The 21910-nt window shown below is 39.8% G+C and overlaps 1 protein-coding gene across 3 annotated transcripts; it reads right to left on the reverse strand.

Annotated features, from left to right (window-relative positions):
• Nucleotides 1-5619: 5619 nt before the first annotated feature.
• Nucleotides 5620-8232, reverse strand: LOC104086075 (homeobox-leucine zipper protein ATHB-13-like). 3 transcript variants are annotated; one of them, XM_009590235.4, is made up of 3 exons: nucleotides 7803-8232; nucleotides 7159-7556; nucleotides 5620-6197 (listed from the first exon to the last, which is right to left on the reverse strand). In XM_009590235.4, exons 1-3 carry the CDS (start codon nucleotides 7885-7887, stop codon nucleotides 5826-5828), a joined length of 855 nt encoding a protein of 284 aa, XP_009588530.1. In that variant the 5' UTR covers nucleotides 7888-8232; the 3' UTR covers nucleotides 5620-5825. The 3 variants fall into 3 exon arrangements, with proteins under 3 accessions (XP_009588530.1, XP_070044565.1, XP_009588531.1); XM_070188464.1 differs by having other exon boundaries at nucleotides 7159-7716; nucleotides 7803-8228; XM_009590236.4 differs by having other exon boundaries at nucleotides 7159-7762; nucleotides 7891-8225.
• Nucleotides 8233-21910: the final 13678 nt, after the last annotated feature.

Genomic DNA, 21910 nt, shown 5'->3' on the forward strand with positions numbered 1-21910 from the left:
TTATAGGATGAATATTGGTTGTAATTGGCAGGTGGTGTAGCTTAAAAGCATGCATATTCTACCTGATTTTTACCAAGAAAATCGACCGAAGTCAGTCGGATATCTCATTCTCTTTCCAGAAATTCAAAACTTCCAACCGAGTTCGGTCGGAAATTTCAAATGAATTCTGCAGAATCTTGAAATTTTCGACCGAAGTCGGTCGGAAATGTCTTTTTAATTTTTTTTTAGTACCGACCGATTTTGATCGGTTTATTACAATTTACAAATTTACAAATAATTGTTAATTATAATATATTTAAAATTCCGACCGATGTCGGTCGCTATTTGAAAAATAAAAAAAAACGACCGTTTTCTGTCGGAAAATTTTGACCGATTTCGGTCGCAACACCTTAGCGACCATTATTGTTCCGACTAATTAAAAGCGGTCGGAAATCGGTCGCTTTTACTCAAATTCCGATCGATATTGGTCGGTTTTCATGAACGAAATTGGGTAATTTTCTAGTAGTATATAAGTAAGAGTTATATATATGTATATGTGTATATATATATATATATATATATATCTTGCAATAGTTATACCTCAAGTAACTTAGCATTTAGCATACCGGGAAAATGATAACTACTCCCCTAGCTCATCATGTACGTGGAACTATGGTATATATATATATATATATCTTGCAATAGTTATACCTCAAGTAACTTAGCATTTAGCATACCGGGAAAATGATAACTACTCCCCTAGCTCATCATGTACGTGGAACTATGGATCTTGTTCAAAATGTCACATAATTATTCTTCAGTTTGTTTTGTCAAATCTATTGAAACATAAGCTGTTTCATTTGGTGGAGCGGCTTTTGCTTTGGTATCTTTGTTTACCCTTGCTGCTAAATCTGAGTAGTTCTTGCAAAACAATAAGCTTCCACTTTGGTTGACACAGTTGTAGAAATATGGCCAGAACACCCTTGTATATGATAGAGCCTAAAAAGGGCAGTCCGGTGCAATAAACTTTCACTGTGCGCGGGGTTCGGAGAAGGGCCGAACCACAAGGGTCTAGCCTTACCCTACATTTCTCCAAGAGGTTATTTTCACAGCTCGAACCCGTGACCTCCTAATCACATAACAACAACTTTACCCGTCACGCCAAGGCTCCCATTCATGAAAATATTTGCCTGCAAAAATAAAAATTTGGCAATAAAAGATCATATCATTGTATTATTTCTATCACTCACTTTAATTTTTTTTGTTATCCAATTCTTGACGTTATTGTAGAATGTAAAATTTTCAATTATAATAAGAACGATATATAGTAGTTCTTATAAGTGAATCAGACATTCTCCTTTTCCTTTTTAAAAATATAAACTCCTTTAATAGTTATCAAATCATGTGAAAGAGGGGTAAATTATCTCTGTCTCATGGCTGGATAATTTGGCATTTCATTGCAATTCTGGATATTAGAATCTTTTTCTTCTTAATCTGTTCGAAATTTTGCAAGAATATTTAAATGTTAAATAGAGGCCTACATATATAAGAGAGCATGTGCATGGAGGATATATTGAGGACTTTAAGAAACATATACATGCAACTACAACTAGTTAGCAGAACATGTTGGAATATATTATTATTGGAAGTATCAGAATCTTAGCCTTGTGGATTTGCAGCATAAAAGGTAGCATGTGATGTCCAATAACATGGAATTATTGCACGAATTATCTTTTAGATTCTCAAATGGCTGCCTAATTCTGTCAACGGCTTCTTTAAGTAATCTAAAGAATTTCTTCACAAGAACAAAACAAAGAAAATTATTTTATGCTACAGCCTGCAAGTATTTGCAAAATTACCTTTAGAACAGAGACATTCGGATCTAATTTCGAGGTTGCTCGTGTAAAGTGATTAAAGCACATTTTATAAGACCAATAATCATTGGGGCTAACTCTCTAAACATAGACATTCACTTATGGACTTTACAGTACTGGACCCATCCTTTTTGTTTTGGGGCCTTGCTAAATAAATCAGTAAAATATTATGGGGGGTCAGCTATTTGAGAAAGAAATGAAATTGGAGGGAAAAAAAAAATCAGGATTGTATGGATAAATTAAAAGTCACAAAAGAAGTAACCTTGTGACCCTCTTAAATTCTCCTTAGACCACATGAAATTTACTGATTTGACTACTTTAGATTCATGTCAAATAAGCTCATTATGTTGAAGTGTTTTTACTAAAACGTTTTACATTTTTGTAGCCCAAGCTCAAGAATATGAAAATTCAATCATCCTATACTAAATTTACCACGGTGAAAGAAAAACCATAGTGGTAGATACAAACTAAAAGAGAGATTGTAGGCATCTTCATTTTCCTTTTACCCTTCCTTGTTGCTTATAGATGAGAGATATATATCATAGTAAGTAACTTTTTTCATTGTCAATTGTCAGCACAAAGTTTGCTAACGTCCCCTTCACGAGTCACGACAATGACCATTTCCGACCCCTTGTTTTCTTCTACTGTCCACTTACCTAATTTGTCCTCTTTTCCTCAATCTTGAAATGTGTGCTTGATACTCTCTCCAATTTCAAGCAATACTTCCCATAAAATGAGAGAAAGGAAAACATTGAAAAACAAAAAACCAGTCCTGCGTCTAGTTGTAAATTAATTAAACCTTTATTCCATAAATAATAGATATAACAGCGGGCAATGGACTTGTCCACCGTGACTTTCGACGACTCAATCTCCGCCTTGGCCTCAGCAAGCCTTGTTTCAAGCTCCTCGATCCTCTTGGCTTGAGCCGAACCTTTTTGCTTGACGCTTCGAAACTGAACATCGGCCGATAATAATTTGGCCAAGATGGTTTCTTTTTCTGTAGCCAGGCGGTCGATAGTCTCCTTCCACCGGTCATATTCGGCCTTGATTTGATCGACTTCTTCCCGAAGCAACCCGATCTTTTCAACCTTTTGCTGCAGCTGAGATAACGAAGGGTTAGCTTCCACAGTTAGGTCAAACCCACACTCTAACAGAACGAGGCTCACCTACTTATCTAGTTCGGCCTCTTCTTCACGAGCCTTAGCTAAATCTAATTGGAGGTCCTTTATAACCCCATCCTTTTGGCTGCAAAGAAGCCGCAGAGCATCTCTCTCCCCCAAGACCTTCTGAAGCTCGACCTCACACTAGCTGAGATCGACTCAAAACTTGTTAATGGCCTGTACAGTAGGAAAAAAACACAAGTCAAGTTTAGAAAAGAACGAAGAAACCTAGCTCAGTAAAATCATTACCCGAGAAATGAAACATTGAGCCTCTTCTAGGAGAATAGAAGCGTCACTAATATCGGAGGCATCATCGACTCCAGTAAAGCAATCCCGAAAAGGGTCCCCTACACTAGAGCCTCCGCCCATATCGGGGGTCTTCAATTTTTGAATTTCCTTTAACGCCTCCTCAGAAAAGGTCGGAAGAGAAGGTTGAATTTGACCGAGGGTGACCTGATATCTTTTGCAAAAATCAATGATCACAGGGTCGACAGGACCCAACGTGAAGGGGTAAGTATAAACACTTAAAAACCCCTCCACATGAGTGATGACGCTCTCTTCGGGAGAGGAAATTTGAAACACAACCTCGGGACCCCAGTTACAGTCTTTCCTCACAGCCTCGAGATGGCCCTCTGTTATCGAGCACATGTACATCGATACATGCTCACATCGACCCGGAACCGACGAAGTATTTTCAACCTTAAAATCGATCTTCAAAGTACACGGGCCAGGAACATACTCGTGGGGAGGCAGCTCTACCGGCGCCTTATCGCCGGACGACCGTGAAGAGGAAGCTTTCTCCTTCTGAGGTAAGATTTTTGAAGTTTTTGCCATTGATGTAAGAGAAATAAAAGCAAATGAAGATGAAAGGTTGATGGTGCCAAACGCTGATGAAAGTGGCTCTACAAGCGGCAAAATAGAGGCAGAAAGAGTAAGAAAATTTGGGAGATTGAAGATGTAAAAGTGGTAAATGATAAATGGAAGGGTTATTTATAGGTTTATACCGTGGCGGTTCAGTATCAGCGGTGACCGACCACCATCTGACGTGCATTAAATACCTTGAAAGACTAAATCGACGGGACAGTTATCACGTACGTCATGATCGAGCCCAGTGAAAACGTCAGCTTATAATCCGATCGAGCCGTCGAAAATCATATCGCTTCTCACCACATTCTTCCTGAGAAATGAGGGGACTATCTGTATACGGTCGAAATAAATTTCGGCCTCCGTACGTTTGATCGAGTTTGAATGGTAAGAGATCGAAGTGAGAGCTCGAGACGAGTTCCGAGGATAGAACAAAAAAGCCTCGAGCTCCAAGACCGAACGAGGAATCGGCTCTGTATCATTATCGAGCCCATGACCAAATCGAACTGCAAGGTAACGTGAAGGTTGTCGGAGATGTACAGATCGATTGACACTCACCCCGAATGTCGAACTCGAACCAAGGTTGAGGGCTCGACCTAATACCGAGCTCGAGCCAGTATCGAGCTCGCAGACAGGAGCCGTTGCAACCGCACTAGGGGAGAGAATCTTGGCAGGAATCGAGGAAGAGACAAAAAATCACTTCTTAGATTGAAAGATATCCCTTTGTGTTCGCTTTACTTTATCTCATTCATTCTTATTGCCCACTATTTGCATTTTCACAGTCAAGAATATACATATCTCTTTTTCTCTACATGATTTATATCGAATTGTATCGCATATCCTTAGAACCAAACACAAAATCTAATGTTATCCGATTTTTTCGGTAAACAATAACACAAGTTAACAATTTCAATCTAAACTAAACTAAATTAAATTAAAAGATTACAAGTAATTTCAATAAAGCACTCTCATTCTTTTAGTAAAACTTATGACAAAGAGAACCAAAATTCACTTTGTAGAAAGCTTTAAATTTTTTTGAACTAAAATAAAGTTTAATAAGAATAGCGAGGAATCATAAAAAGAAGAATAAAAAGAAAGACAAGAAAAGGAACAGCAAGGCAACAAGCCCACAATAAACAAAATAATATACTCCTACGGGCTACGGCTATAACAAAAGTGATGAAGTGGAAAATAAATTCAAATGTGTGTTCAAAATACACATTTAACAAAAGGGGCAAAGCTAAAAGAAAATATGCTTCAATTCAGTGCCTTAGAAAAGATTCAAACTGCCGACCATGGACTTATTTTGAACCCACTTGACCGTTGCTCTACAAATTCTGCTTGTGTCAAATGGGTTCAAGTACATTAGTATTTATCCCTTTCATGTTTTTTTAATAAAATTTGCAAGTAAAATTAATTAATTTTTTGGATGAAGGGAGTTCAACTGAACCCCTTCATACAAGGTGGGTTCGCCCCTGATCTTAAAACCCCTCTAGATTAATGAAGCCGGAAATGTTTAACAATAATTTACTCCCTAAAAGGAAGAAGACACTTTTCTGTGCATATTACAATTCCTCCATAAAGACCTGGAAAGGCTTCCTAATTTAAAAACTCCATTCATCTTGATTTATGTGAGGCATTGATGGATTTCAAGAGTCAATTTTTTTTTTACTAATAATCGTGAATTCTGACATAAAATTATAAAAAAATAAAATTTGTATATATGAAAATTACATAAAAAGTACTATAAATCACAATAATTAACAATTCAAGTATTTTAAAAAATGTGTGAAAAAATTACGATAAAATAATAATTCATCCAAACTGCATCACTATGATCAGTTTGGTATGCAATTGATTACTCTATACAACATTCTAATACACCAAAAAGAAAAATAAAAAGAAAATAATCGCCAAGCTGTAAATCACGAATATATTTTTCAAAAAATTAATTAAAATGTGGTTGCTCGAGCCATGGCCAAAATCCAGGTGATTGGTCATCGACAAACATATTGGATAAAGTTTCTTGTTTGACAGTTTGGTCCATTAATTTCATATCGCTCTGTAGCACTTGTTGTCTTTGGAAGAGCTGTGCTACCCCATTAGGCCTCACCGGGGGTGGGAACAAGAGTCTGCTGCCCCTAGTAATTGGCTGATGAGCAGTGGATACTAATATTAATGGGCCGTCAATGGCTGCAGCTGTCATTGTGCTATCTAGCTTCATCATTTCTGAGCTATTTTCACTGCTTGAACCTTCTGTTTCCTTGTTCAAGTTGATTGATAATTCTGTTGGCTGCTCTCCACTTTTTAGTGCCATTATCTGCAGCCACGTAATTTAATTAATTATTTAATGGACTAATCAATAATAACACATTAAGGGATTGTTTGGTTTGAATACGGCTTATACCGGGATACGTTATATTTGGATAAGTTATGGTGGGATTAGTTATGCTGAGATTGTATTTTATCCACTGTTTGGTATGTTGTATTAAAAATGGCAATTGCATAATTTCTATAAAGAATGTATAAGTTATCTCGGCACTAATTACCCCCCTCTCTACAAGGTATAAGTTATCCCGGTACTAATTTTAATCTCGGGATAACTTATATTAAATTTGCTAACCAAACAAAGTATTAAGATGATATTAAATTTTTATACCAGCACTATACCTTTTTATAACTCATGCCAAACAACCCCTAACAGTATGAATCTGATCTAAAGAAAGATTGATACTGACGCAGTGAATCAACTAAAAGGGAACATGGGGAAAAACATTATTCTTTTCCGCTGAAAAACATGCACATCATGGTTTGGACTTTGGAATCCACTAGCAGAGAAAAAAGGTTCAATATTTCACCAAAGTAGCCAATATGCATATTATAACAAACAACAACAGAAAGAGGCATCATTATTGTTCAAGTTTTAACAAAGACTAGACACCCTTTCAAACTTTCTTACTTTTTCTCCATAAAGCTCCAAGAAAATAAGCTGTCTATTATAAATCTGGAATATTAATACTTCCTTCGTTTCATTTTATTTAAACTTATTTGACTAGACTTAGAGTTTAAAAATACAATTTTAAACATGCCATGATATTTGTTGAAATTATGTCACTAAGAATAATAAAATGAGAAGGTTAATATTAAACTGTTTCTAAATATAGAAAAATGTCATTCTCTATAAAAAATATTAAAAAAGAATAGTGTAACATAAACCGGAACATCATATATAATCAATTTAATTTTTTCTTAAAAAAATAGTGTCATTGATTTGGCCATACCTTTGCATGAAGCTTCTGATTGTGAGCTAAGAGGGAATCATTTTCTGCCTTGACAGCTTCAAGCTGTCTCTTGAGAACATCATAGTCTTTCTCCAATTGCTTGGTTTTCCATCTTGCCCTCCTATTTTGGAACCAAATGGCAATCTGCTTTGGTTGTAAGCCAAGAGCTCTAGCCAACTGCATTTTCCTCTCTGGCTCAAGTTTATTCCCTAACTCAAAGTTCTTCTCAAGTGTCTTCACTTGTTCCATATTAAGCCTTCTAATTTTCTTCTCCCTGGCTGCCTCATGTAAACCATCATCACATAAATCTTCCTCTTCATGATTTTCCTCACAGTTATTATTAGCCTCCATCCCACTAAATGACATGGTTCTTTTCCCTAGAAATATTGAACCAACACCTGCATCAAAATAACCATTTATAAAATTCTTTTAAAAAAAAAAGAACTTCTCCCCTATGTATAAAATGTAAATTTGAATAAGACAGTCCGGTATAAGGGATATAGGCAGACTATCCTGACACAAGTATTGATGATCGATTTCACGACTTGAACCCGTGACCTACAGATCATGCAAAGACAACTTTACCGTTGCTTCAAGACTCCATCTGAAATTTAAATAAAAAAAAAGTAAGAAAATTGACAAGCCTTGGAAGTCTTGATGGTCACTTTGGTGAGGAGTAAGTAGCATGAAATTGGGAGGGAAAAAAGCCATTTCCTTAGTGCAAGTCATGACCTAGAATACTTTTGCCACAACTCCAAAAGTTATGTGACTTTGAATCATACTTGAGAGGAGGAAAACAGAGAAGAGATAAAGAGATCAACACTTTTATTCAATAAGTACTGGAGAAAATATTAGAAGCGATAGTGATTTAATTGTTTTGTGGAGAAAATAAAATGGCAATGTCAGTTTTGGGGGAAGCTAAGATGCATCTATATTTCTGACGAAGGGATAGCTTATATACGTTATCAGCTTCATGAGGAGATAGGTGTCATTTGATACAATATTCGTCGAAACAATTCATTAAATTTACATGTGAATAAATATTTTCCTAAACGAATATGTATGTATACAATAAATTGACACCACTCTAAATAATATAAATTAAGCAACTATAAATTGGGACAGAGAAAGTATATTGTTGTAATATTCACAACTCCAAAACCAAATCTATATACCAAATGAGTTGTGATAATAGATCGATATAAATGAGTTGTAATACTAGATCGATACAGTTTCAAGAGACCTTTTCCCTACTTATATTTGTTTTTCGATTTCCATCCACACACATTATATGCGTACGAGAATATTTAAGTGCTTCTTTACTACGTTTTCTACTCTGTTCCACGTAATTAGTACTGAAGATAGGCTTCAGCAATATCTAACTTCTTCAGGAATTCATTCATACATTTTTCTTGTGTAGACAGTTGTCCTTAATGAACTGATCATACGGTTATTCATTCATTCATACTGCTTATCCTCAAAATCAGATAACAATTGAATTTGTTAGTGATTTAAAAGATATGCGGATTAACTTGATACAAAGCGATAAATTATGTTGCAATTGAAATAAATAACGATAAATTAACTGCAAATCACACGGATTGGATAGTTTTGGCCAAGAAAAGTTGACCATCGTCGAATGTACTTTGATTGACACCAAGATATCAAAGAAATAAGAATTTAGAGGATAACGGTAATGTATTGCTTATGAGTGTATGTTACAATGTCCTTCATGAATTGTGAGACCCCCTTTATATATTAGGGGAACCTACTTTTCAAGTATTATTTTATTATTCCATAAAAGATAAAAAGGCCTTTGATTTGTTGACCGTTGGTCCCCTTTTTGGTATATTCCGTGATTTTCGCCATAATGCCCGGTTAGTTACGGGAATTTTGGACCCCTGTCGGATAAGCTGGCAATATATTCCTTGAGACCGTTATGACCGGGACCGGTTATGACTTCGATAAAATTAAGGGAAAATCTGGTGGTGTCGATGACTAATTTTAGCAATGCTTTGGTTCCGCTCCTAAAGATGTTCGTTCCTATGGGATGCCCAATCGGAATCAATTTCAAGGTTGATAAAATCTCCTCGGTACCGGGTCGGTGCGAACCGGTCTCGAGATACATATGTTCTGTCACCGACAATGTCCTCGCTAAAGTCAGGGAGGACTGCAACTGGTTTGATAAGCACGTGGTGGTTCCTTTGCCTGAGGAAGCGATCACCACCCACATGGAGGATTATTTAAGTGTTTACACTTACTCCTTCACGTTGGGTCCTTTAGATCCAGTTATTATAGCCTTTTGCAAAAGGTATGAGGTGACTCTCGGACAGATTCATCCTTCGTTTTGGAGGATTGTAATTCTCCTTTGCTTCTTCGTGAGCAAACTCGAGGGGTGTGTCTTCACCATCGACCACCTTATGTGCATGTATAGTCCCCGACTCTATCGAGGGGGATTAATCAAGCTCGTATGTCGGGCCAGTAAGGCCCCATTCTCGAGCATTGATGAGGATCGAGACCGAGCCTGGTTGGGCTGATTCGTTAGAGTGAAGACTTCAGATTTAATTCTGGCCGAGGATATGCCATTTCCTGAGAAATGGAACATGAAACATAAGTATAACCTTGCCTTTAAGATTTCTTTTATCGCTTTTCCTTTTCCTCCCTTCTCATCGATATTTTGTGATGATGCAGTTGTTGCTCGGATGCCAGATGCAATTCCTTGACTCAAGGAGTGGGTCGAGGATATCACAACACATAGATCTTACTCTGAGCGCTCATGGCGTGAGCTTTCGAAGGGTCGTTGGGAGGCCCGTTCTCATGGTGAGATTTTTTCTTTAGGTCATGTTTGACTTTACTTTCACATCGTCGATTTCTAACTTGTTTTACTTTCCCCTTTGCAGGTTTACCAAAAGATATTGAAATGAGGCCTTCGTCCGGTGATGATGACATTTTCACCGAGCCCCCTGCTCCGAAGCATGATAAAGAGAAGAAAAGAAGAAAAGCTCCGAGATCCCCGAGCTAGGAGCAGAAGAAACTGAAGAGGCGGTTGGCGCGTACATCCAAAGAAAGTACCAGCGCCTGAGAGCTCCCATCGGACTCACTCCAGCAGTTGAGGAATGAGTCCTAAGAAGAAAAAGAAAACTCAGAATTGGTGACCCGCGTGAGAAGCGGTACCGCGTTGCCTCGAACCAGGGGGGCCGATGAAGAGGTAGTGGCCGAGGCCTCAGAACTTGGGAGGGTCGAGGCCGTTTTGCCCCGAGCTAGGGAGGTCGAAAAAGAGACCATGGCTGGTACTTCTCGGGCAGAAGATAATGTACCGAAAGATGCACTTAGGGTGATAGATCTCTCCAGGTTGCCTTAATTCACCGATTCTATGATAAACTAGGCTCAGACACTGAAAGGTCACCTCAGCGAGGGCCCCCAAGGAGCAGCAGATTCTTTTAACAGCTTCTTCGATGGCTTGGATTGTACTGCCTAAGAGGACGTCACCGGGTTGGGTGACTTACTGGTACCAAAGAAGATACCGTCTCCAGGAGCTGGCGGGTCTTCTTCAAGTCCGAAATTAGTAAACCAATTCCCAGCTCCGAGTGCAGATCCTACCCGGAAGCGGTTAATCATTATGTCCATTATGGAGGATTCCCGGGTTCTCTCTGCCCCCATGGGGATTTCCAGTTATCTTCGGTGCCTGGTGACCAAAAAGGATCAAGCCAAGATGAATGAGGTAGAAGCGCCCTTCCTGTTCAATGAATCTCAACAGACGTTAAATCGGGTAACTTCGAATGCCCCTCTATCATGTACTTAGATTAAGTCGTAAATAATTGTAACATTTTCCTTTGTGCTTGCAGGCCTCGGTGCTTCATCATGAGACCTTTCTCTGATATCGGGAGGAGTTAAAACATCATGAGGTCGAGACTCGGGAGCTTACTGAGAAGAGGGATGCTTAGAAGCTTCTTAGTGAGAAACTCCAGGCTGAGCTAGAAGCGGCTGGGAAGGAGCATGCTGACCTGGTCGAGCAGGTAAGAAGAGTTTTTGAAGTTAGTGACGATGAGTCAGACACAGTAGCTAACGATCTGAACACACAGGTTCAAAAGAAACTTGACCAGATCGAGTAGCTATGGGTGGAGGTGGATACGGTCAAAGCTGAGGCCAAAGAATGGAAGAAAAACATGGATCGCTTGGCCTCGGAAAAAGGAGACTGCCCGGGCACAGTTGGCTTTGGCTGAGGCCCATCTTCGAGCTGCAAAGGAAAAAACCTCGGTATAGGCCAAAAAGATCGAGGAGCTCCAGTCTCAGCTGAACTCGGCTGTCTTCGGTCAAGAAAATCTGGCCAAGGAGCTTGAGGCGGCCAAGTTAGAGGTTGTCGTGGTCAGGGCCGAGGCTGATGATAGGGTGGCCAGCACAAGGTCGATGCCGAAGCGGCTTAGGACCAAGCGAGAAATATGGTGAAGCACGCGAAGTGGTGATCCCGAAGGGAGGCCCTTGAGGGAGTCCATGCTCGGGATTTTGATTTATTGGTTGAAATGAAGAATGCCAAGATATACCAAGCCAAGGCGAGGAAGCTAGCTTATCCCGAGGAGGAAGATTCCGAGAGGTCTTAAGATTTGGGTGAGTCCGATGGTGGCGAAGACCCCATAGGCAATGACGTGGCCCCTCGATGAAGACTAGGCCATTTAGGATCTTTTTAAGCATTTTTGCCTTTTGTTTTTTGTATCATCTTTTGTTGAGGTCGTTCGGCCTTTGTAAAAACTTTGTATCGGGCTATTAAGCTCTTGTAAAAAGGATTTTTGATATATATATATATATATATATATATATATATATATATATATATATAAGGCTTTTTTCCCTTTCACGGCTTTTGAATTTTTCCTTTGCTTTTTTATTTGTATTCGCAAAGATCGAAATGCCTTAGTACTAAATAGCTAGGTCGTGTTCGGGGTTTCGAACAGGTTTTGCCTTTGATTTTTCTTAAGGCAATGCAACTTGGTATGACCAAAATTGTTTCCCAAAGTACTTGTAATCCCTTTATAGTTTTGCCGAAGGTACCTATTGTCACGGAGTTCGGACATCCCAGAGCCGTCTTTAGTATAATCGTAGTCTTTTCGAGTTCGAGCGATGCCAAATAAGCTTCATATCTTCAAGTTTTGTTAACCCGGAACGACTTTAGCCTTTTAGTTCGAGTAATGCCAAATAAGCTTCATGCCCTCGAGTGTTGTTAACTCGGAATGGCCTTAAACTTTTAGTTCGAGCAATTCCAAATAAGCTTCATGCCCCCGGGTGTTGTTAACTCGGAGCGGCGTTAGCCTTTTAGTTCGAGCAATGCCAAATAAGCTTCATGCCCTCGAGTGTTATTAACTCGAAACGACCTTAGCCTTTTAGTTCGAGTAATGCCAAATAAGCTTTATGCCTTTCACTAACCTAGAATGGACGTAGCCTTTTAATTCGGGCAATGCCAAATAAGCTTCATGCCCTCGAGTGTTGTTAACTCGGAGCGGCCTTAGCCTTTTAGTTCGGGCAACACCAAATAAGATTTGTGCCCTCGGGTTTTGCTAACTCGGAATGGCCGTAGCCTTTTAATTCGAGCAATGCCAAATAAGCTTCATGCCCTCGAGTGTTGTTAACTCGGAGCGGCCTTATCCTTTTAATTCGGGCAGCGCCAAATAAGCTTTGTGCCTTCGGGTTTTGTTAACCCGGATCGGTCTTAGCCTTTTAGTTTGGGCAACGTCAAATTAGCTTTGTGCCCTCGGGTTTCACTTACCCGGAATGGTCGTAGCCTTTTAATATAGGCAATACTTAAGTGGTAATCCCCAAGTGAAGTGGCTCTTGGGCTCGATGTCTTCGAGGAACCTAAACGAAAAAATCTTGGTGAGGATAGGAATTTTTATTCAAATAGGCATAGACTTCCTTTCAATTTTGTGCGTAGTATACAACGTTAAACTTGTATTTTTTGTCCGGGCTTGGGTGATCTATGTGGGCACGGTTCAATCGACCGTTTGGCCTCTACAGAAAATCTTACTATTGAGCCAGCCTAGATTGTTTGAGCACAAGAATCAAAAATCATTCCCCCCGGATTATGCCCCTTAGTGTACGGGGTAAGCCCCAAATACTGTTGACTTTGCTTCTAAGTTAGCACGATTCCATTATTGCCTCGTTAAAATCCTTTCCAAAAAATCCATTTGGGATAAAACCGGATCAAGGGAAAAAGAGTGCAACACGTGCTTTCAAGCCAAAAAAATTGTGTTGGGTACCTACAAGTGTTAAAAATATAGCTTAGTAAAAGAAGATGGTCGGGGTCGTACCTTAGCAATAATTTTGCTTCAAGTGGATTATGTTCCAGTTATTCGGTAATTGTCCACCATTCATTGTTCCAAGTTTGTACGACCCTTTTCTGGCAATTTCAATAATCTGATACGGGCCTTTCCAGTTCTGTCCCAGTTTTCCTTCATTCGGATTTTGAGTGTTTAACGTGACCTTCCTCAATACCAAGTCCCCGACTTTGAAGTGTCGGAGGTTGTCTCTTCGATTGTAATATCTCTCGATTCTTTGTTTCTGGGACGCCATTCGAATGAGGGCGATATCATGTCTCTCATCGCTCCAAACTTGTGTTCAGGGTCTCGTTATTTGTTTCTTCTACAGCGTATCAGAACTTGAGACTTGATTCTCCGACTTCGACATGTATCATGGCTTCAGTGCCATAAACTAGTGAGAACAGGGTGGCCCTGGTACTAGATTTCGAAGTCGTACGATATGCCTACAGGACTTCGGGCACAATTTCCTTCCATTTTCCTTTGGCATCGATCAACTTCTTTTTGAGGTTTTGGATTATGGTTTTATTGGTGGATTCTGCTTGTCTGTTTCCACTAGGGTGGTAGGGAGTTGATAAGATCCTTTTTATCTTATGATCTTAGAGAAACTTACTTACTCTGCTGCCAATAAATTGTTTCCCATTGTCGCACACGATTTCGGCCAATATTCCGAACCGACATATGATATAGTCTCAGATAAAATCGATGACCTCCTTCTCTCTGACCTTCTCATATGCTTGGGCTTCCACCTATTTAGAAAAATAGTCAGTCATAAACAAAATAAATTGGGCCTTACCGGGTGCTCGTGGAAGTGGGCCAACGATGTCCATACCCCATTTCATGAATGGCATAGTAATAAGACCGAATGTAGCAACTCTCTGGCTCGATGAATCATCGGAGCATGCCTTTGGCATTCATCACATCTTCGTAGGAATTCCTTCACATCTTTTTCCATGTTGACCTAGTAGTAACCGACCCTGATTATTTTTCGAACTAGTGTTTCGGTACCTGAATGATTTTCGCAGGTGCCTTCATAAATTTCCCTCAAAACGTATTCGGTATCTCCTAATCCCAAATATATCACGATCGGTCCATCAAACGTTCTTCTGACTAAGGTTCTATCCTCGAACAAACTAAACCGGGCTGCCTTCGTACATAGGGCCCTCGATTCCTTTGGATTCAAGGGCAATTTTCCGGTTTTCATATATTCTATGTATTTGTTTCTCCAATCCCATGTTAGGGTCGTTGTGTTTATTTCAGCATGGCCCTCTTCGACTACCGATTTCATTAGTTGTATGACTGCCCCTGAATTGAGCTCATTGTCTTCTACCGACGACCCTAAATTTGCGAGGGCATCGGCCTTGTTGTTTTGATCTCGAGGCACGTGTTGTGGAGTCTATTCCTTGAACCGGTATAGAGTTACTTGTAATTTATCTAGGTATCTCTGCATTCTTTCTTCTCTTACCTCGAAAGTCCCATTAACTTGGTTTACCACAAAGAGTGAATCGCACTTAGCTTCGATCACCTCCGCCCCCAAACGTTTAGCTAGTTCGAGACCTGCAATCATGGACTCATATTCGGCCTCATTGTCAGTCAATCTTATAGTTCTAATAGATTGTCTAACTACATTACCTTTTGGTGGTTTTAACACGATGCCAAGTCTGGACCCCTTCACGTTCTAGGCCCCATATGTAAAAAGGGCCCAGATTCCCGGAGAAGTCCCTAAGTTTAATAATAACTCTCTTTCGACTTCGGGTACCAGTGCCAGAGTAAAATTGGCCACAAAGTCTGCCAAAATTTGGGATTTAATGGCGGTTCGGGGCTGATATTCAATGTCGTACCTGCTGACCTCAACGGCCCACTTGGCTAACCGTCCCGAGACCGCCAAATATAAGTATAGCTGTTCGTCTATCTTCGTCGTATGGAGCAACTGCAGGATTGATAGATATTGCTTGAGCTCTTCCAAGGCCCGTTGGCATTCCGGAGTCCATGAGAAGTTACTTTTTTTCTTCAATAATAAGAAGAATAAGTGACTTTTATCGGAGGACCTCGAGATGAATCGCCCTAGAGCGACTATGCACCCGGTTAGCATCTGTACGACCTTTACGTTATCTACGACCGTGATATATTCGATGGATTTGATCTTATCAGGATTAATCTCGATTCCTCGGTTGGATACCATGAATCCGAGGAATTTACCTGATCCAACTCCAAACGCACATTTCTCGGGTTCAACTTCATGTTGTATTTTTTCAATACGTTGAAGGTTTCCTGCAAGTGTTTTAAATGGTCCTTTGCTCGCAGGGACTTAACCAACATATTGTCAATGTACACTTCCATTGATTTTCCTATTTCTTTTTTGAACATCCGGTTTACTAGGCGTTGGTATGTGGCACCATTATTTTTTTTACCCTAATGGCATTACATTATAGCAGTATGTGCCATATTTAGTGATAAAAGAGGATAAATCATTACATTACATCTGGGCTGTATTTGGTTGTACCCGGAGTAGGCATCGAGAAAACTGAGGATCTCGTGGCCGGCCGTGGCATCGATCATGCGATCGATGTTGAGCAATGGGAAGAAGTCCTTGGGACATGCTCTATTCAGATCCTTATAGTCTATACACATTCTTAATTTATCCCCTTTCTTGGGAACTACCACTACGTTTGCTAACCAATTCGGGTATTTAAATTCCCGAACGGATCCTATTTTAAGGAGTTTAGATACCTCGTCCTTGATGAAAGCATGTTTGGCCTCGGACTGGGGCCTCATCTTCTGCTTGACCGGGTGGAACTTTAGATCCAAGCTTAGCTTGTAAGTGGTTACTTTCAGTGGTATCCCTGTCATATCGAGGTAGGACCAAGCAAAATAATCTTTGTTAGCTATAAGAAACTGAATGAGTTTTTTCCTGAGCTCGGGGTTTAACCCAGTACCCAGGTATACCTTTCGATCGGGAAAGTTTTCACTTAATATGACTTGCTCCAGTTCCTAGACCATCGACTTTGTAGCGTCAGAATCATCGGGGGTTATGAATGACCAAGGGACTCCGTAATCGCCATCCTCGTCTATTCCTCGTTCCTCCAATTTTGTTGAGGTTGGTATCAGTGATTGCTATTTGGCCCCATCTTTGATCACCTGATCTGTACCCTTAGATACCGAGGGAGTGGACATCGAGATCACCTCATCGACTGCGACCATCTCCCTTGCAGCCGGTTGTTCCCCATACACTGTTTTGGTTCCTTCGGGAGTCGAGAATTTTAGCACCTGCTATAATGTCGAGGGTACCGCTCTCATGTTGTAAATCCACAGCCTCCCAAGTAAAGCGTTATATCCATGTCCCCCTCGTTTACATAGAACTTGATTTCCTGAATGGTTCCGGTAATGTTCACCGGTAATGTTATTTCTGCTTTAGTGGTCTCACAAGCCATATTGAACCCATTTAGGATTCGGACTGCAGGTACAATCTGACCTTGTAGTCCGAGTTGTTCCACGATCCTTGATCTGATGATGTTGGCCGAGATACCTAGATCAATCAACATACGTTTAATTCGATATTTATTTATGAGTATCGATATTACTAGTGCATCATTGTGGGGCTGTGTGATCCCCTCTACATTTTTGTTATTGAACGACAAGGTCCCTTCCGATAGGTAATCTCGAGTCTGTTTTTCCCTTGTGATGGAATGTTTGGTGCACTTCAACATCGGTCCCTGGGTAATGTCGACCCCACCGATTATCATGTTTATGACGTGCTAAGGTTCTTCTGGTTCGATTCGTTTATTAGAATCTCTGTTCCTAAAATGGTTTTCGGCCCGATCATTTAGGAATGTCGGGCTACCTCTTCCCTTAATTGTCGACAATTTTCCGTTCTGTCACTGTGAGTGCCGTGATATTTGCATATAAGGTTAGGATCCCTTTCGGCTGGATCAGATTACAAAGTTTGAGGCTATTTGGTATCTTTGATCTATCCGATGGTAGACATGATAGCAGAGGCATGGACACCGAAATTATACTCTGACATCCTCGGTGCTTCTTTAGGCCCGATGGGTTTGTCGAAGCTATTTTTTCCCATGAGTCCTCGGTTGTTCTGTCCTCGATCATTCTTTATTTCATTTCTCATAGGGTTTCGCCCAGATCCACCGCTTCTTCGGTCCCTATTGTATGGTTGATACTAATACCGGCTTGATCTAAGTTCGTGATCGGTGTCTCTTTTGACTCGATCGGCGATCCAGATGGGGTGTACGGATCCGGAAGGGGTCCCGAGTTGGTCATCCTCGACCCTGATTTTTGATTGATACGGTTATGGACGTCGGTCCAAGTGATGGCCGGATATTCTACCAAGTTCGGTTTCAACCGCTATGAAGCCAATGAGCTTCGAATGTTAAGTCCTTGGGTGAAAGATTGAATGCCCCAATCATCCGCGACCGGGGGAAAATCCATCCTTTCCATTTGGAATCGAGAAACGAACTCTCTAAGCATCTTGTTATCCCTCTGCTTTACTTTGAAAAGGTATGACTTCCTGGTCTCGACCTTTATAGCACCGCCGTGTGCTTTTACGAAGGAATCCGTAAGCATAGCAAACGAGTCAACAGAATTAGGAGGAAGGTTGTGGTACCATGTCATTGCTCCCTTTGACAGGGTATTTCCAAATTTTTTCAACAAGACAGATTCGATCTCATTATTTTCCAAGTCATTCCCTTTGATGGCGCATGTATAAGATATTACATGCTCGTTTGGGTCAGTTGTTCAGCTGTACTTAGGGATTTCGAGCATGCGAAACTTTTTGGGGATATGCTTCGGAGCCGCGCTCGGGGGAAAATGCCTTCGAATAAATTTTTTGGAATCCAGGCCCTTCACTATTGGGGGTGCTCCTAGGATTTGATGGACCTTGAAATTGTAGGTTTCCGCCTTTTTATCATTGGCTTCGATTTTCTTTTCCCATGTTTTTATCCGTTTCGTCAATTCTTTGAGTAATTTCAGGATTTCGGGGTTAGTCCCCGATTCACTCTCACTCATTTTTTCCGAGATTATTTCATTTCTGCGGATGGCTTCCCGGGAGAGCTCAGGTTCATTCCTGCTCGGTGTTCGACCTTGGTTCTGCAACTGAGCTATCGCCGTCTGTTGAGCCTGCAGCATTTCGAAGCTCATACGCATGTTGATCCCATCATTTTTGCCATTGTAAATGTTTTGGGAAATCGAATGCACTTCTCTGCGCATGCTATTTTCGGGGTCAGTGGGATGGTTTGTATCGATGGCCATATGCGAACAGGCGTCGATGGGAACCACCACCGGGATTCTACCAAGATCGACCGGTGTTGCCTCGTTACCGAGCGCTACATTATTGTTCCTGCCGTGGTGGCCGGATTCTGTGTCTATGTTTAGAGGGGCAGATTGCGAGTTTGACATTTCGATCCTGACCTGAAATCAGAAACACTTCAAAGAACAAGTGTAAAATAGGGTGTGTTATGATGATTCGTATCAAATTTCCTCAATTATCCTTAGCCCCACAGTGGGCGCCAAACTGTTTACCCTCAAAATCGGATAACAATTAAATTTGTTCGTGGTTTAAAGGATATGCGGATTAACTTGATACAAAGCGATAAATTAGATTGCAATTGAAATAAAAAATGATGAACTAACTGCAAACCACATGGATTGGGTTTCGGCCTAGGAAAGCTGACCACCCTTGAGTCGAATGTACTTTGAGTGACACCAAGATAACAAAGAAATAAGAATTTAGAGGATAACGGTAATGTATTGCTTATGAGTGTATGTTACAATGTCCTTCATGAATTGTGAGGCCCCTTTATATATATTAGGGGAACCTACTTTTTAGGTATTATCCTATTATTCCATAAAAGGTAAAAATGCCTTTGATTTGTTGACCGTTGGTCCCTTTTTTGGTATGTTCTGTGATTTTCGTCATAATGCCCGGTTAGTTACGGGAATTTCGGACCCCTGTCGGATAAGCTGGCAATATATTCGTTGAGACCGTTATGACTGGGACTGGTTATGACTTCGGTAAACTCGAGAGAAAATCTGGTGGTGTCGATGATTAATTTTAGCAATGCTTTGGGTCCGATCTTAATTACCATATTTCGATCTTGGCTGATTGTGTTTGGATGTAAGACCGAACTTCGAGCTCGACTTTTACCCGATTATGGATATTTCGACCCTGGCCTTAATTAGGGAGGTTGGAAGCTCGATCGAACATCGAGCCGGATTTTACCCGTATACACATACATAATTGATTTTTCGATAACAAATTTAAAACTCATATACTTAAATTCTTACTATGCATACATTTGGTCATTATCATTTTCTACGGACATACTTTATTTTTATTAGTCGAGGGTACCAAAGAGAGAAGGGGCGAGGGGAGGAATCTAGGGGATGGGTCCTAGAGAGAGGGTAGGAGTTGGACTGCCACTTAGCCCACCATGCAACAGGTATCATGATTCATGCATTAGGACTAAGGCCTTTCCCATCCATTATACTTTCCTCTCGCCATCACAGAGATCAGAAGCATCAATCTAGTCTTATCAAGTTATACGAGACATTCGCTCGCGTGATATGATCTTATATTTTACTTTTCTCTCAATATGTATACATAGCTCGAGAATCCCATCCTAAATCCGCATCTTTGGAGTTATTTGATTTTTGAAAAAAAGAGAAAAAAAGAAACCATAGAACAACAGTAGAAACAGAAGAGACTTGGAAAAGCACAAACATCTCGTTAATTTCAGAGAACCCTACCAAAAACAGGTCTTTCTTGTATTTTTGCGCCCCAAGTGTCCATATATCTCTATCACCATTTCTCTGTACTACTACTGCCAAAACCCCTCCAAACACTTGAAACTGAAATGGCTTCAAATTTCAATAGGGAGACATGTCCTTTCCTTCCCTCTCTTTCCTCTCTCTTTCCTTTCCCATCAATATTCTGATCACATGTATGGTTAAATTACACGAAGCAAACAAAAATATAAGGGACCATATTAAGGTTTTATATTTTCTCTAGATACTTTGAAAGAACTTTACATCTTAATTTTCTTAGTTCTCCTAGCCTCTTCACAATAATTGTAAGCTGAATTAAAGAGTTTAAGTTTTATAGAGCTATTCTTGGAGGAACTTTTACATCTTTTCTTAGTTCTCCTAGCCGGCCTCTTCACAGATAAATCAAAGGATATCAGTTTCGATCATCATGAGTTGGTAGCTTAATTATATAGAATAAACCTGTTAGAGCCAATCAGAAATGTACTGATTGTATAATTGTTTTTACATCGCCAGTACACAAAATTTCAGACAAGAAATGCAGGTATATGACATACGAACAAACCTATATATAACATCCAGATGCAAGAATGAGAGCAAGTAACAATAAATGACATCATACATGAACTCTAGCTAGACGATCACTACTTGAGCATAACATTTATGATAGTGAATATTTTTCACGTTAAAGATAAGGTACATATATGGAAGAATTGTCACAACCAAAAAGAGCATAATAATAAGCACTGTGGGTTCCATGTATTTTGTGTAAGATTCAAGGACAAGGTTCCATACCGCCACGAGATTATCCATTAATAGTGTAAGCAAGATGTAATTTGTTCAAGACTTTACAAATAATTAAAGTGGTAAATTGATGTGTACTAGTACTACTGCCATTAAAATTATGTATGGAGGTTGCAAGTCTCCATCACCACCGCATACATATTTGCCTAATCTTTTGACAATTTAAAAGCCAATTTTGCCTTCTTTGAAAATTCTTCCCTTTCCCATTCCGTTCTATTAGTCATTTCCTCTTCTTCTTCTTTTTTTGTTTGCTTGTAGGCGTTTAATTTTTTGGGATATGTATTTTCCAGCCAAATATTGAATTTTGTTTGGGATTAAAGTTGTATGGTTATAGTCTTAATGTTTGTAATTTTATCTTACACGATTTAAGTGAACGATTCAAATTGAATATCATCAAAGTCCTGTCCTCTCTTCTTCCTTTTCTCCCTTGTCCACTGACCTCACATCTAAAAGAGGGAAAACTTAAAGAAGATATATAACACAACAAGAGATATAGGACATAAGGACCCATTAAAAATGAATAATATTCGAATCCAGCAAGAAGTGTCCCTTCCTCAAGCTAAAATTGCCACAAGCATTTGCTGCCAGAAATTTGTTGGCGTTTAGCGATTCAGCCATAACTGTGTTGGGCTAAGTCAGTCCAAAAATACGTTTAGCTAGCGTTAGATTCCCAAATTTATTCTGAAAAATTTGATTTGAGTGAAGTTTGGTTTGAAAATAAAAATGTGTTTGGACATCACTTTTCAAAACATATTTCTCAAATTTATTTTGGAAAAACATGAAACATGACTTATACCCACAAGTTCTAAAAACTATCACAAATACCCAACAGTACCATTATCAATAATATTCATTATATTATCGCAAAT

The sequence above is a fragment of the Nicotiana tomentosiformis genome, chromosome 11, assembly GCF_000390325.3.
Source record: "Nicotiana tomentosiformis chromosome 11, ASM39032v3, whole genome shotgun sequence".
Classification (NCBI taxonomy): Eukaryota; Viridiplantae; Streptophyta; class Magnoliopsida; order Solanales; family Solanaceae; genus Nicotiana; species Nicotiana tomentosiformis.

Bases quoted from the DNA above. Each gene is read 5' to 3' on its own strand.
- LOC104086075 (XM_009590235.4), bottom strand. From the start codon at position 7,887: ATGACTTGCACTAAGGAAATGGCTTTTTTCCCTCCCAATTTCATGCTA. The intron at 7,557-7,802 runs GCTTGTCAATTT...ATTTTGATGCAG, and splicing joins TGACCATCAAGACTTCCAAG to GTGTTGGTTCAATATTTCTA. The intron at 6,198-7,158 runs GTATGGCCAAAT...ACGTGGCTGCAG, and splicing joins ATCAGAAGCTTCATGCAAAG to ATAATGGCACTAAAAAGTGG.